At 37.5% G+C, this 14,013-nt stretch overlaps 1 protein-coding gene across 2 annotated transcripts; it reads right to left on the bottom strand.

Annotated features, from left to right (window-relative positions):
* Window positions 1–350: 350 nt before the first annotated feature.
* LOC119075851 (protein kinase C) lies at window positions 351–13,947 on the bottom strand. Of its 2 annotated transcripts, XM_037182403.1 has the most exons (12): window positions 12,974–13,947; window positions 12,203–12,396; window positions 7,158–7,212; window positions 6,980–7,098; window positions 6,845–6,918; window positions 6,506–6,537; window positions 4,242–4,312; window positions 3,482–4,168; window positions 3,193–3,420; window positions 2,874–3,126; window positions 2,658–2,797; window positions 351–1,282 (listed from the first exon to the last, which is right to left on the bottom strand). In XM_037182403.1, exons 1-12 carry the CDS (start codon window positions 13,122–13,124, stop codon window positions 1,121–1,123), a joined length of 2,166 nt encoding a protein of 721 aa, XP_037038298.1. In that variant the 5' UTR covers window positions 13,125–13,947; the 3' UTR covers window positions 351–1,120. The 2 variants fall into 2 exon arrangements, with proteins under 2 accessions (XP_037038298.1, XP_037038299.1); XM_037182404.1 differs by lacking the exons at window positions 6,506–6,537; window positions 6,980–7,098; window positions 7,158–7,212; window positions 12,203–12,396; window positions 12,974–13,947 and having other exon boundaries at window positions 792–1,282; window positions 6,845–6,914.
* Between the last annotated feature and the right edge of the window lie 66 nt (window positions 13,948–14,013).

The following is a 14,013-nucleotide window of genomic DNA, read 5'->3' as shown; positions in this document are numbered from 1 at the left end:
AGGTTTCTCCAAGTGGGTCAGGTTATCAACCACAAACCATTTTTTCCTTTAAAAGTAACTTTGCGTGCTTTAATGATATTACGTTTTCAAGAAAAGTTTTTGGTGCAGATATTTTCCCGCCTAAATGTAGGCTACTTTGCAAAAAGGTACATCGCTCGTAACATATTTTTGGGAATTTAAATTTCTAAAAATTTGGAAAATTTCTAAAAATTCTAAAATATTTGTAAAAATTCGTGAAATTTCTAAAAATTTGGAAAATTTCTGATTTCTAAAAATTTCTGAAAATTTCTAAAAATTTGGAAAAAAATCGGAAAATTTCTCCGAATTAAAATTTCCAAAAAATTTGTCGCACAACTTTGAGTTTCCTTCATGGATTAACGCAGTATTATCAGATGCATGAACGAATCGAAAATCTGAAACTTTTACGGTTCTGTAAACAAAACAAAAAAACACCTAACTGTCTGTAGTCCCTTAAAGGGCCATATGGATCCCATATAAATTAACTAATCTCTGACTAGAAAACAAAACTTTCATCTTTATAATCCAAATTATTTTACTTCATTTCTTCATTCGTTTATCTAAAGGGGCAGCAGTTTTTGATTTGTTAAATTCCTCCATTTTGACCAATTTAAAACACGTTATGTGTTCGCCATCGACTTTGGTGACATTATTGGAGTACGGTTTATATATAGATTTTACGAGATGGTCAGATTCGTTTATAAATATATTGAGAATCTCTCTCACCACAGTGGATAGCTTGTGGTTGTTTCTTGAGTAAAATGTTTGTTTAATTTTTGTTTTTGTTCAAATGGATGCTACATTCAATATACTTATCGTTAAAATTGTTTTTCTCATTTTTTTTTATTGATTTGCCAAAAAGTTATTTGATTCTCAAAAAGAAAAAGAAAAAGAAAAATTTCAACTTAAATTTGCAAAACATTGTATTTGTCAATTAACTTTTGACCTTTGAATGTGTCGAATGTGAAAGAAGAACGTGCCGTCCAAGAAACTAATAAAGTTAGTTTTAAAAGAAAATCAGCATTTTCACCTCTTTTTGCGATTTTTGTTTGTTTGTTGCCATTTTTATAACGAAGTGAGATTAAAAAAAAAGAGTTGGAAATTAACATATCTTACGCTCCGGTCCGAAATTCCCATTGACGAATGAGAAACCGGCAAATTCTTCCTGATTTATGCAGCGTATTACGTCACCAGGTACTGGCGTTAATATTGGTTCTTCCTTTGTAAATTCAGTATCAAAATTAAGAGCATCCCGTGGATTTCTCTGCGGATCAGACAAAAAAAAAGAAAATCGTTTTAATTCACTTGATTGGTGGTAAATAACGCAGTTCCATAGAATAGTTTGTGGAATTTGTTCAGTACTTGGCCGCATTTCAGTACGTTTTGGTACATCACTGCCCGGCTAGTCGGTCTGTTATTTTGTTATACACAAAATTTCATTTGAATTTGCGTAACTCGGTCCGTATGACTTGTGTTGGTTCATCTACAGTGTAGATTCTACACCACGCTCTATATCTATCTCTTACGCAACAAGTTGCGAAGTGGGTGAGTTTTTGTCACTGGTTGTGTCATATCGTGTCACAACCAGCTGCGAAGGAAAGCTCTTGAGTCCGCCTCCTCACGATTCATCTTGTTCTATGGACTCTTTTGTATGCGCCAAGAAAGGTGTTCGACCTACGCACTTCAAGCAGCTACTCTATCTGGCAGCTGTCGACTATGGCCACTTTTGCTTGAAGTGCGTTGATTCGACTCTAGAAGCGAAAACCACTTTCAAAAAATATCCCCAACACTTGTGTACCTGAAACGTACAAGGTCGCGTGGGGTGTCATTAGAAAGGTATCTAGGGCATTTTGGGTAAAAATGCGGTAGACTGTTTTTCAAAAGAATCCCTTAAAAGAATCGTTGGGATGTGTATTCGATTCAAGAACTTTCCTTAGACTCTTCGTATAACAGTTGAATCATGAGCTGACACGGAACATGAAAAGAACTTCAGAAAAATGTCGAAATCTCCCACTTTCTGAGTAATGTGCCCTCTGGATGAGGAGTTTTGGACTTTTCACATTCATAAAAATACTCGCAGCAATGAACCATGAGTAGTTTGTCAATGGAACCTAGTGTGGGAACAGAAAATCTGCGCTAGTTGAAGATAAAGTCACATTTCCTATCAAACTGTAAAGAAATGTAGGGTGTGAAGCGCACAAATATTTTTCAATTGTTGTAGCTTATGTATCGAAAAATTTGGAAGGGAATAAGTGGCGCTGCAGGCCTTCCAATCGTTTTGGAATGCTTTCTTCAAATAATAACTCAGGCCTTTATACTAAAATGTACGAAACTGTGGGACATGCGGGAAACCTACTTTTCCTGTTTTCCCGCACCTCCCAAAGAACCCTCACTAAAACAAGAATGAGGTCGAAGATTTGAAGGACCTCATTTGGAAGATGAAATTGTGGCTGTGTCACATGTCAGAATTTGGCATAGTTACCTTCGTAAGGCAAAAATATGGAACCTAAATGGATAATTAGATTGAACAAAAAGATGGTGGTCTGAAGCAATCAGCTAGACCAGTGCTGAAGGATTTTATTCTCGCCGGCTTTACCAGATGATCTACTCTTGGTAAAAAGAACGGATGGGATACGTACCACTTTAGGCCTAAAAGGTGGTTCAACGCGCCGTAATTCCAATGCTGTCCAATCGAGTTCCTTGAAGAATGGATGACTCCGTATTTGATTTTCATTGCCAGTGCAACCCAACCGCCGTGCCGGATTTTTAGTCATGAAACCTTAATAACAGAAAAATGAATTTCATTTCCACGTTTCCACCCACAAAAACATTTCGCACATCGTCGATCCGCTCACCTTTTAATATGGAAACAGCTTCCCTACTTAACCAAACTGGATATAGAACGTCATCGTGCAGAATCGATTCGAATAAATCATCCTCATTATCCGCCTCGAACGGTGGCTGACCGGCCATCATTTCATACATTAAAACACCTAGTGCCCACCAGTCAACCGATGGCCCATATTCCAGTTCTTGTAGAATTTCCGGTGCAATATAATCCGGTGTACCGCAGAATGTTGATGTCAAAACGCCGTCAATTATTCCCTCCTGCAAAACACGTTGCTTGTCTTATTGGATTCTAACTGAGACACTATCGCATATTCCGACACATACCTTGCACATTCCAAAATCGGCTAATTTACAGTGACCCTTCTGGTCGAGCAATATGTTGTCTAGCTTCAAATCACGATACACAACGCCATGGCGATGTAGAAATTGAAGAGCCAATGTCACCTCGGCAGCATAGAAAGCGGCTCGTCCTTCATCGAATTTTCGGGCTCTTTGTATTTGAAACATTAAGTCGCCGCCATTTACATATTCCATCACGAAAAATAACCGATCCTAGTTGGAGCAGAAAAATGAGACTAGCGAGCCGGGGAAAAAAAAGACGGAAATGACTTACTGGTGTTTGAAAGCAGGAATGAAGTGCAGTTAAAAAGGGATGTTTAGCTGCAAGCGCTAAAATTCTTTTCTCAGTCATCGTACAGTCCACATCATCGTCCTGAATGATTGCATCTTTTTTCAATACTTTGACCGCGTAACATTCGTCGGTGCCCTTCTTTTCAGCCAACATAACTTTGCCGAACGATCCCTTTCCTAACACTTTTATAAAATTAAAATCATTTAGACCCAGTTTACCCGTTCGATTGTCGCCGGCAAGTGCCACCAGCTGGTCGCAGCTGCTTTCTTTCTTGACATCATCACATTCGGCCAAACTTCTTAGACCTTCATTGGTAAATGCGCCACATTCCGCATTTTCGGCCGCATTCGAACTCTCACCGGTCGGATTGTATTTGTTGGATCGCCTAGGCGCGCCCTGTTTATCCGGCGATATGCCCATTTCATTTAATATCAACGCCATTTTTTTGGTATCGATGCCACAATTGTTGGCCACATTCTTCTGGCATCGTTTGTGCACATTCATGCTACACACTTCGCATTGCAGTCCTTGCTTGAACAGGCCGTACAGCAGCGAACCGCAATGATCGCAAAACGTGAACCGTTTGTATGTGTGGACCATAAATCGATGCGGTACGTTTACGCTGAACCGTTGACCGACAACTTGTGGTGGCTCTCGATTCGGCAGGGCCTTTTTTTTGGGAGGGATTAGAAATGAAACGGTTCAATATCGTGATAGGGATTTTTTTTTTTGTTGAACCTACCTCGTCACGCATTCCGGGACATTTTGTTACAACAGATCGATGGCATCGTTTGTGAACAACACAAGTGCAGACTAAAAATCGAAATTTTAGTAATTATATTGGGAAGGATGTAATGTCTGTGATTGGACACGAAATGAAATATAGATGGAAAATGATGGAAGTGAATAAAACAAATGAATGGTAACAGAGAACACGTAATCGAAAATGTAACAGTGAATTAGGTTGGTCAGCATGCGGCTAAAACAGTAGATTACTTGGATGCTGATGGAGGTGCGGGAAAACAGAAAAAGTAGGAAAATATGCAACTTTGCTTGTTTTATCGCCTATAGGTACTGTTGGTCTTGAGAATGACATATTTGGTTTCGTGTCGCCAATACTTCACATTTGACACACGATTTTTGAGTGAAAAATTTCAGAGATTTGTTTAAAAAACTGTGGAAAAATCAGGCAAAACAAGCAAAACACGCTGTTTTGCTCGTTCTCTCGTCAATGTCATTTAATGTATCGCACACGATTTTTGAGCAAAAACATTCGAAACAAAACAAATCAAAATCTTGACTCCAAACATCCGTCGATGTTTTGAAGCACTTCATATTGAGTCGCAACAATGTGATTACGCTAGAAAGTTGGGTGGACACGTAAAACAGAGGTAAACAGCGTAAAAGTCATAAATCTTTGAAATGTAGGGTCTCAAAACAGTAGCCGTATGTGCTTGTTTCCCGTCGGAAAACAGGGGGAAACAGGCATCAACGCTGACTGTTTTGAGACCAAACATGCATCTTTTTATTCACTTTTACGTTGTTTACCTCTGTTTTGCGTGTCCATCTAACTTTTTAGCGTAATCACGTTGCCGCGACTCAACGGGAAGTGCTTCAAATTCAGTGCGACGGAAGTCTGGAGTCAAGTTCCCGAAACAGTGTTCTGTTTTGCCTGTTTTTCATTAGTTTTTCAAGCATTTTTCTGGTGGTTCCGCTCAAAAAACGTGGGCGATAGGTATTCACGAGACGAATCTGAATATTTATTTTTAGAAAAATCAGGTTTGTCGATCAGTAGCTATTGGTGAGAAAGCAGACAAAACAACGTGTTTTGCCCGGTTTTCACTAGTTTTTCCAGCATACCTCCGGATTTTTTTGCTAAAATGTAATGAATTGACGAAACGAATCAAAATATTAAATTTTTAGAAAAAAATCGGGTAGCCATAGGCGAGAAAGCAAGCAAAATGACATATTTTCCCACTTTTACTGTTTTCCCGCACCTCCCACGAGATCAATTCATTACATAACAGTTTTAAGCAAACTCGCAAGTGTGCTTTTTCAGCAACCCAGCTTAGGTAACTGTCAACAACAACATTTGTCGAGCGCAAAAAAAACCATTAACCGAAACAGATTGCTCAAAAGCACACGAGTGACCTTGCGAGTATGAACAAATTGTTTCCGAATTAACGAATTACGAATGAGCACCCAATGTATTCTGGTTTATTTCCTGCTCAATGCGACAGTTGATCAATGCCAAGGAATTTCGCAGTCGACATACTGCTGCGTAATGGTCAACTTTCGCATGGGGCAAGCAATGAAAAATTATTACCGAACTAATGAAACCAAAGCTGTTAACCCGCCCAGTGACGCTGTAAAATTTTTTAATTCCCTGTTGGAATGGGACATGTATCAACAAACAATTGAGCACACAGCGAGTTAGTAAGCCAGTGTTCTGTTTTTAGAAAATTGTGAATCGAATTCGTGCGGTAAGATGTTCTCGGGTACAGAATTCGTTATAATGACAGAAAGTGCTCTCCGTATATGGACAGGAAATGTCCTCCGTCCTCTTGTATTTTTTAAACGCCGAGTGGCGATTTGAATCATGAACGGAGCGGTAGCGGAGTTCGTGACGCTAGTTCGATTCAAAAGTGAAAACTACGATATAGCAAAGGACATCATAGAATTATGACAATAAGTGCAGTCCATTTCTAACTACATTATGGAGAACAGGATCCTTAAATATGTGTCCCGTAGAGGAAACCCCCATTTCAATTAAATTGTCACAAACACCGACTAAAAAGCGAAAGCACATAAACCGGCACCAAAGTTAGATTGCTACTTCACGATCACAGTTTTCAAAAAAAAACGTCCATCAATGGTTAGTTCGGCAAAAATGAAAAATAAGGAAAAAGTCGAAGTGAAAACAAAAGAATAGAAAAAAAAGTTGATGAAAACATCGATTTCTTCTCTTTAAAATTAACTCCTTGTTTACGAGCCACAAGAACATACCTTGACACTGATAGCCTTGCTTCCCAATTCCCCTGTGAATTAAAAATATTGTGCGTTGTGTGATTTCAAATTTTATCAATTTTCGTTTAAATTTACTAAAAAAATGTTGTGCTGTTGTTTGTTAGGGATGTGAACAGTATGTTTTTGGTTAATAACATCCCACAATTTCATATATTTTTTTTTTAATTAAAATTTAGCTTGGTTAGCCTTTCAAGTATAGCCCGATGTGACGGTCAATTAGTACCTTCATGTAATTGTCAACATAAAACACGAAAGGAAAAAAGTCCCCCAATAGAACTAGCTAACGAAAAATTTCCATTATCAAGCTGAATTACTCACCAGATAAACTCCTTGCAATGTGAACAGAATGTCGGTTGGCGTAAAAATGTGGCCATGAATTTGTGTCCGTTCACCTTTAATGAAAACCGTGAAAATGCCCGTTCAAGCACACAGAACGTAAAAATAAAAAAAAACCTGGTGAACACGTCGTCGCATAGCACCACGACGTCGATTGAATCCAGCTCGTTCTTTGAATTCGCGTCCGGGTGCAGCACTTGCAGGTGCAGGACCACTGCTTTGCGAAATATTTTGTTCTGGAATGAATTCCGGTTAGTTTAAAGGAAAAAAAAAGAGTTGACTGTTGTTCCGTTACCTTGCCATTTCAACTCTACGATCACATGAATTTTACCCTGCGGTTCAAGATCAACCTGAAAGTATGATGAAACTTTGTTGTACAATTCACTCATTTTGTGATATCAGTAGATCAGAGACTAAGGTTCAGTTGAATTCATTGCCAGGTAGGGAATAAGACTCGGAACAGATCAGTTCGACCTGACAGCTGAAGCTCACATTACCTGAATCTGATTAGGATTGAACCTGAACTGAAAGTTTTGACCTGATCGGAACTTACCTGGAATCTGAAGACCAATGCAGTTAAATCAGGTCAGATTTCAGGTATATCTGAAATTTTTCAGGTATATCTGAAAACTGACCAGATTTACCTGAGTTTGTTTTAATTTCATATTCCAGTTAAATTCAGGTCAGTTCAGTTCAGACTTAGTGTATCGATTCTCGTATTTTTGTAACTCTAAATATTCTAGCAACACAAAGTCATAAAATTAAATATTCGTAAGTTGACAGTTGGGTGCATAAAATCTCCCTTCCTAACTTTAAGAGAAGGATTTTTTTGAAAAACAACCTACCGAAATCGGACGCATTTTCTATTGGAATTTTTTATATGTGCCTAGAAAGGACTTCGACCCTAAAGGCCAAAACCACTTTCAAAAAAATTCTTTGAAGCTTTGGTGGCTGGTGAAAGGTGAGCAAAAACCGAAAAATTGCAATTTTCTTACAAAAATTTCTCCAGTTACACGTGCCGTACAGGGTCGTGTGGGGTGTCATTAGAAAGGTAATCACTAATCACATGTACTATTGAGCCGAATAGGGACTTGATGGTCTTAAAATTCATCCACACTGAAATATGAGCAGTTGAAGTTTTCAACCGAAGACTTACACTGTTCTTACAGAAATTTCTCGAGGTACACAAAACGAGGTCGTGTGGGGTATCATTTCAAAGGTAATTTTATGCGCAAAGGCATCAGTACATAAAAAACACAAAAAATGACGCTTCCCTAAAAAAACGCAAAAATTCTCCCTGGCGGCCAGGGAGAGGCTATTGCTTCCTAATTCTTGTTGTTTTGTTATCAGTGAATCTTCTACTGTCGATTCCGTCAAAAAAACACGCGAAAATTCGAAAAAGTGTGAAAACTTTGTATTGCCCTGGCGGCCATGGAAGGGGCTTCCGCGCCCCAAATCTTGTTGTTTCGTCATCAGGAGACCTTCCGCTGTCGATACCATCCACTTTCATCCAAATCGGAGTTGTTCCACTAAACTGCAATTTAGCCTCTGTCACATACGACTATTCATCTGTTATCGATAACGACGACAAAAATAATACAGGATAGATTCAGAGCATGCAAAACTAACTTCCTAGGCCATAGATCGAAATAGGTATGATAGGTCGGTGTCCTAGCTGCACGTTTTGTCGGTACCATTCAAACTTAAATATCTCAAGGGGTAAACTACGCATGATCAATGTAACGAGTCATCTACAGGTTCAGGTTAACAGGACAATTCGATCTATTGCCAGGTAGAGACGATTTTTGAATTTCGTTTTAAAGTCTTGAAGATTTTCTTGGGTTTTCATGTTTCCAAGGATTTTGTTGGTGACGAAATGCGTCACTTATTTCAAAGTCGCCGACTGTACTTTCCTCGCAAATTTTTCAAGGATTTTTTCTTTGGTCTGCAGAGGATTTTCTAGTTTATCGCTAATCACTAAGTGGACCCATGAACCTATATGGACCATACAGATTATAAATGATAGAATTGTTTGAAAAAAAGTAGCCAAAGGAAATAACGACACGACCGACAACTTATTAACATTTGTAAACACGAAACACAACTAAAAACGCTCATCGCATACACAAATTAATGAGCAAAGTTGTTCGGTACACACGTTCTCTTGTTTTTATTGAATAGATTGAAAGTGAAATGTGTGAAAATTGCAACAAAAAATTAACAGAGCAAGGTGGCTCAAACTACGATGATAACAAATTTAAGAAACGAATTCAGATTTTATGCTTAAAGGAAATGCCACATTTGTTACCAAATAGAGATACATGTTATCCAAGGTTGCTTACTAAACAAACAGAAATGATAGCAACAGATGCTACGAGCGCCCCGTACGACATACTAGTAGCGATTTCGTATACCATGAAGGAATGATCGAGTGATCATGTATCTCTCCGTCATTATTATACTTATGCGTAGAAGGCAGAAGACGCTAGCCTTTCTTCAATCCGTAAAGTTACGAACGAAATCGCCGCGGATCTAGAATAGGTGCATACAAAAAGTCCGTATTAAGACAAACCTTTTCGTACATAGGCAGACAACCGCGGTTCCGAGGCAATTTTTTTTACATTGCTTTTAATGCCAGTTAATGTTATTCCCACATAAACCTCTAAAGAGGAATAAGTGACGCAGTTCCGATCTTTTCCATCTTCGAACATTTGAAAAAATTTTGATCGAGAAAATTTTGACTTTTCAACAAAAATTTTACAGAAAAAATCTGCGTCACGTTGCTGCTGTTGAGGAGCACACTTCTAAGAAACTTTATCTGTCACATGCGACGGAGATCTTTTTTTTGTAAAATTTTTGTTTAAAAGTTTTTCTGGATCAAAATTTTTTGCGTACTCTCGCAGAATGCGTCAACAACAGCGATATCAGATGTTTTGTAAGCTGGAAATGTTTAGAAGGAACCCCCCCCCAAAAAAAAATTGGCCAAAACTTTATAAATTCTTGAGTTCTTGCTGTGGAAGCGACAGGGAGTGAAGTTGGCGAAAATTATTTTACGATAATCTTCCTGAATTGACTGTAGTTCCTACAAAAAAGCCCTGAAATTGTAACGTTTTTTGTCAAGTCTGAGCACTGCCTTGGCCTGTAGCTCCTCAGGACGATTAACTAGAGATAAACTTACTTCGGCAGCCAAAGCTCCAAAAGTCATACCCGAGAAGTTATTGAGGTGTGAAGAATTGTACCCATTAATGCCTGAAATCTGTGAATTTTACGAACGAACTTCTTCCAGAAAAGTAATTTTTCCACGTTTCAGAAGATCCTCTATCCGAATCTGCAATAAAATTTTGTTCACCAAACCCACGTTCACTTTATTCCCACAACTTGAAACACTTCTTTCCATTTGCCCGACATTTATTTCACGGAACACCACAACCATCAGAACACATCGTCAGGAGAACGTCACACATTTCATCAACTTTTCCTCAAATTCAAATTTGAAATATTCGCGCTACATTTCAACTGATACAAACCGCACCGATCCACCGTAATGTCCGGAAAAAAATTATTCCGATCCACCCCAATGTCCAAAGACAATATTACCCGATTTTTGACATTGCCCTCAAGGTCAGTTAAATTTAATTGATCTTTGCTCTCCGCTAACACTTTGCATTTGTTCATGTATCGGTCGTTTTACAAGTCGATCGCAACCGGTTTCGAGTGGGTGTTGATTTTTGTTCTTTGAAATACGGTATTGACAAATTAAAGGTTTTTCGAAACAAGAGCTCACCTAACACAAATTCAAATCCTTGGACAAAATGGAGAGAGAAATTCTTTTGAAAAACACCCAACAGCAATCCGACGAATTTTCCAGTGGAATCTTTTATGTGTGCCCAGAAAGCTATTCCTATTCGACCCTAGAAGCCAAAACCAATTTCAAAAAATTTCTTGGAAGCTTGTGTAACTGGTGCAAGGTGATCAAAAACCGAAAACATGCACATTTCTTACAGAAATTTCTCCAGTGCGAGCCACGCAGGGTCGTGTGTGGTGTCATTAGAAAGGTAATTGCATGTACTTCCGGAGCAAGACTGAAAACTTACACTTTTCTTACAGAAATTTCTCGATGTACACGAAACGTACATATTCGTGTGGGGTGTCGTTAGAAAGGTAATTTTATGTTGTTTCAGGGCCAGTAGGGTCTTATGAGGGCTTGGAAACATCTACGATTAAATATGAGAAGTTGAAATGTTTAAGTGCTCATATTTCATCGTAGCTGATACCAGTCTGTCGTAAGACTCAATTGCTCTGAAATAACATAAAATTACCTTTCTAATGACACCCCACACAGCCATGTACGGTTTGTGTAGTTCAGTTTGTGGAAGAAAAGTGTAAGTTTTCAGTCTTTTTCGGTTCAAAACTTCAACTGCAGATATTTCACTGTGGATGAATTTTAAACCCGATAAGACCCTATTGGTCCCGGAAGTACATGCAATTACCTTTCTAATGACACCCCACACAACCATGTACGACTCGTGTAACTCGAGAAATTTCTGTAAGAAAAGTGCAAGTGTTCGGTTTTTGATCACTTCCCACTAGTCACACAAGCTTCGAAGAATTTTTTCGAAAATGGCTTTGGCTTCTAGGGTCGAAATACCTTTCTGGGCACATGAAAAAAATTCCACTGGAAAGTTGGTTCGATTGCGGTCGGCTGTTTTTCAAAAGAATCCTTCAGAAACCTACAGAGCAAACGTATACCGATCTCAATCTACGGCTGCTATCGTACGAGGCTCATATGTAATATGTAATCAATGCTTAGATACGGAGCGAAATAAGAAGAGACAATTTCAAATTGAAAACTTTAACACCTAAAAATAGCACTAAATAGCGGGGCTATAAAGTATAAAGCTTTTTCACAAAAAAAAAAGACTTCATCTAACACAGTGTTAACATCATTGCTGCAATGATTTTCCAGAATAAATTTTTTGTTTACATTCGTTCGTCATTGTTATCATTTAATTTAAACAATAAAACGATTTAACCGAGCGCAAATTTACATCTTTTTTATCTCTTCTAACTATCCGTAATATAAAATGTTTAATATGCAGAGCACAACAATGGTTTTGGTTAACATATTTTATTTTTAATTTTTTGTTTTAGTGATTGTATCCTATTTTATCGGCGTAAATCATTTGACACACTTGTTAACATGCATTTTGGAAAATAATTTTTTTAATCTTCAAAATCTTTTACTTTAATTGTTGTCGTCGTCGTTGTCCAAGATAATAATTTTAGATGATGATGATGAAAACAAAAAAGAAAAAACCCGAAACAAAAACCATGACTCACCCAAAAATCCTGTTGCTCTTTTTCCCGATGCACAAGATCCTCGAACGGTATAACACAGTTCGCAACAAAGTCGTCCGGTGGAATGGCTGCATCGTGGAACACCGTCAGGTTAATGTTTTTAGCATTGTGCACCTCGTGAATGAAATATTCATTCCAACAAGGATCAAAGGTTTTTGGTTTAGTTGTCGAACGGTCTGGAATAGAAAAGACAAGAGAGGAATGAATGCTTTTGCAATGTCACCAATTTTCAGATGAACCGAATTCATATGCAAAACAACATTTTGAGTTTAACGAAGAGTAGGTAGTACGATTGTGCATCATTCGAATTTATATTATAGCGATTATTGTTCCCCGTGAATGTTTATTATATTTCTTTCGTCTGATGACATTACTATTTCGAAATTGAATTTAATTGAAACGGAGAATCGGTTTGAACTGTTAGTAGGAAAGAGTGACATGATGGAAAATATGTTGCACATTTTCCAGAGTTAAATTTCGATCTGAAAAATTATTCATGAAAATACACACTTCCGCCATTACTCGATTTTCTTTTCTCCTTTGCTTTCATAATTTAAATGAAAAGTGACGGGAAAATGGTGAATCGTTTTCTCATAACTTTCACACCTGCGTTGGGAAAAAAAATGGTGACATATTGGAAAAGCGAGAAAATCACTTTTTGCACAATCGCAAGCAATGGGAAATATTCTCGGGGACGTTTTTTTTTTCTTTCGTCTTTCAATCATTTTTTTTTTACTTTCAATTTTCCTTTACCTAAATGATTTTCATCAACATCTATTGATACATAAGGGTCGATTAGTTGTTCATCTGGTTTTCCAAAAGTCATGTTATGCCTTTTCTGAAAATCTGTAGGTCGTAAACCGCACGCCTCGCATATTTTTACACGAATCGTTCCCGTGAACATTGTTTTTCCTACCACACAAAAAAATTTTCACACTAGCTTTTCGTTCCGATGATTCCGAAAAAAACACACAGATTTTCCAAATGGGCACTATATCGACCGTTTCCGTTAGCAAATCAACAATAAATGATTATCATTATTATTTAAACGGACGGCAACACACAATTCACGGTTAATATGTTAAAATTCACTTGACATAAGAAAAAAAAATTTTGTTCACCAAATTTTATCCATTTTCTTTCAATTTTCCACACTCCGAATAAACTCCGTGAACACCGAATAAAAAAAAATTGCTCTCACTCTCTCAGTGGTAATTTTTCAGTTTTTCCTTTCTAACGCTGAATAATGGTAACGATTTACCAAATTTTGTTTTGTTAGGTTGCTGGTTTTTCTTCATTAAACCGTATGACAATTGAAGCGCGATTGGTATCGGTACAAATGTTACCTGCTATTCGCATTTTTAGTAAATCACAGCGATTTTTTTAAATTAATTAATTTCTGACTTCTTCTTTATAAAATTTTGTTTTTAAACATGTTACTTTTACCCTTGCGATCTAAAACTTTGATCACTCACTGAAAACCCAATCAAATAAATGAACAAAAATAAGTCGTCAGTTTTGATGATATCACTCAGAAATTTCAGTTGGCAGACCTAAACGTTTTTCGTTAATAATTACAAATTAATTAATTAATTCATAAAAACACTATTGATTCTCGAATAGGTCTGGTAACAGGTTGAATGTCATTGTTGAAATTATATCGACAACAAAATTAAAATAAATTTGTTTTTTGACTGTTTTTGATTGACGGATCAACTGACGTTTCGATGTGTTTACATGGTTTACATAAAGTGGGACATAGATGGCTCCGCCTTTGGGGAATGTTCATAAAG

This window comes from Bradysia coprophila, unplaced genomic scaffold (genome assembly GCF_014529535.1).
Source record: "Bradysia coprophila strain Holo2 unplaced genomic scaffold, BU_Bcop_v1 contig_232, whole genome shotgun sequence".
Lineage (NCBI taxonomy): Eukaryota > Metazoa > Arthropoda > Insecta > Diptera > Sciaridae > Bradysia > Bradysia coprophila.
The sequence above is the reverse complement of the archived record's forward strand: the minus strand, read 5'-3'. Positions and strand labels throughout refer to the sequence as shown.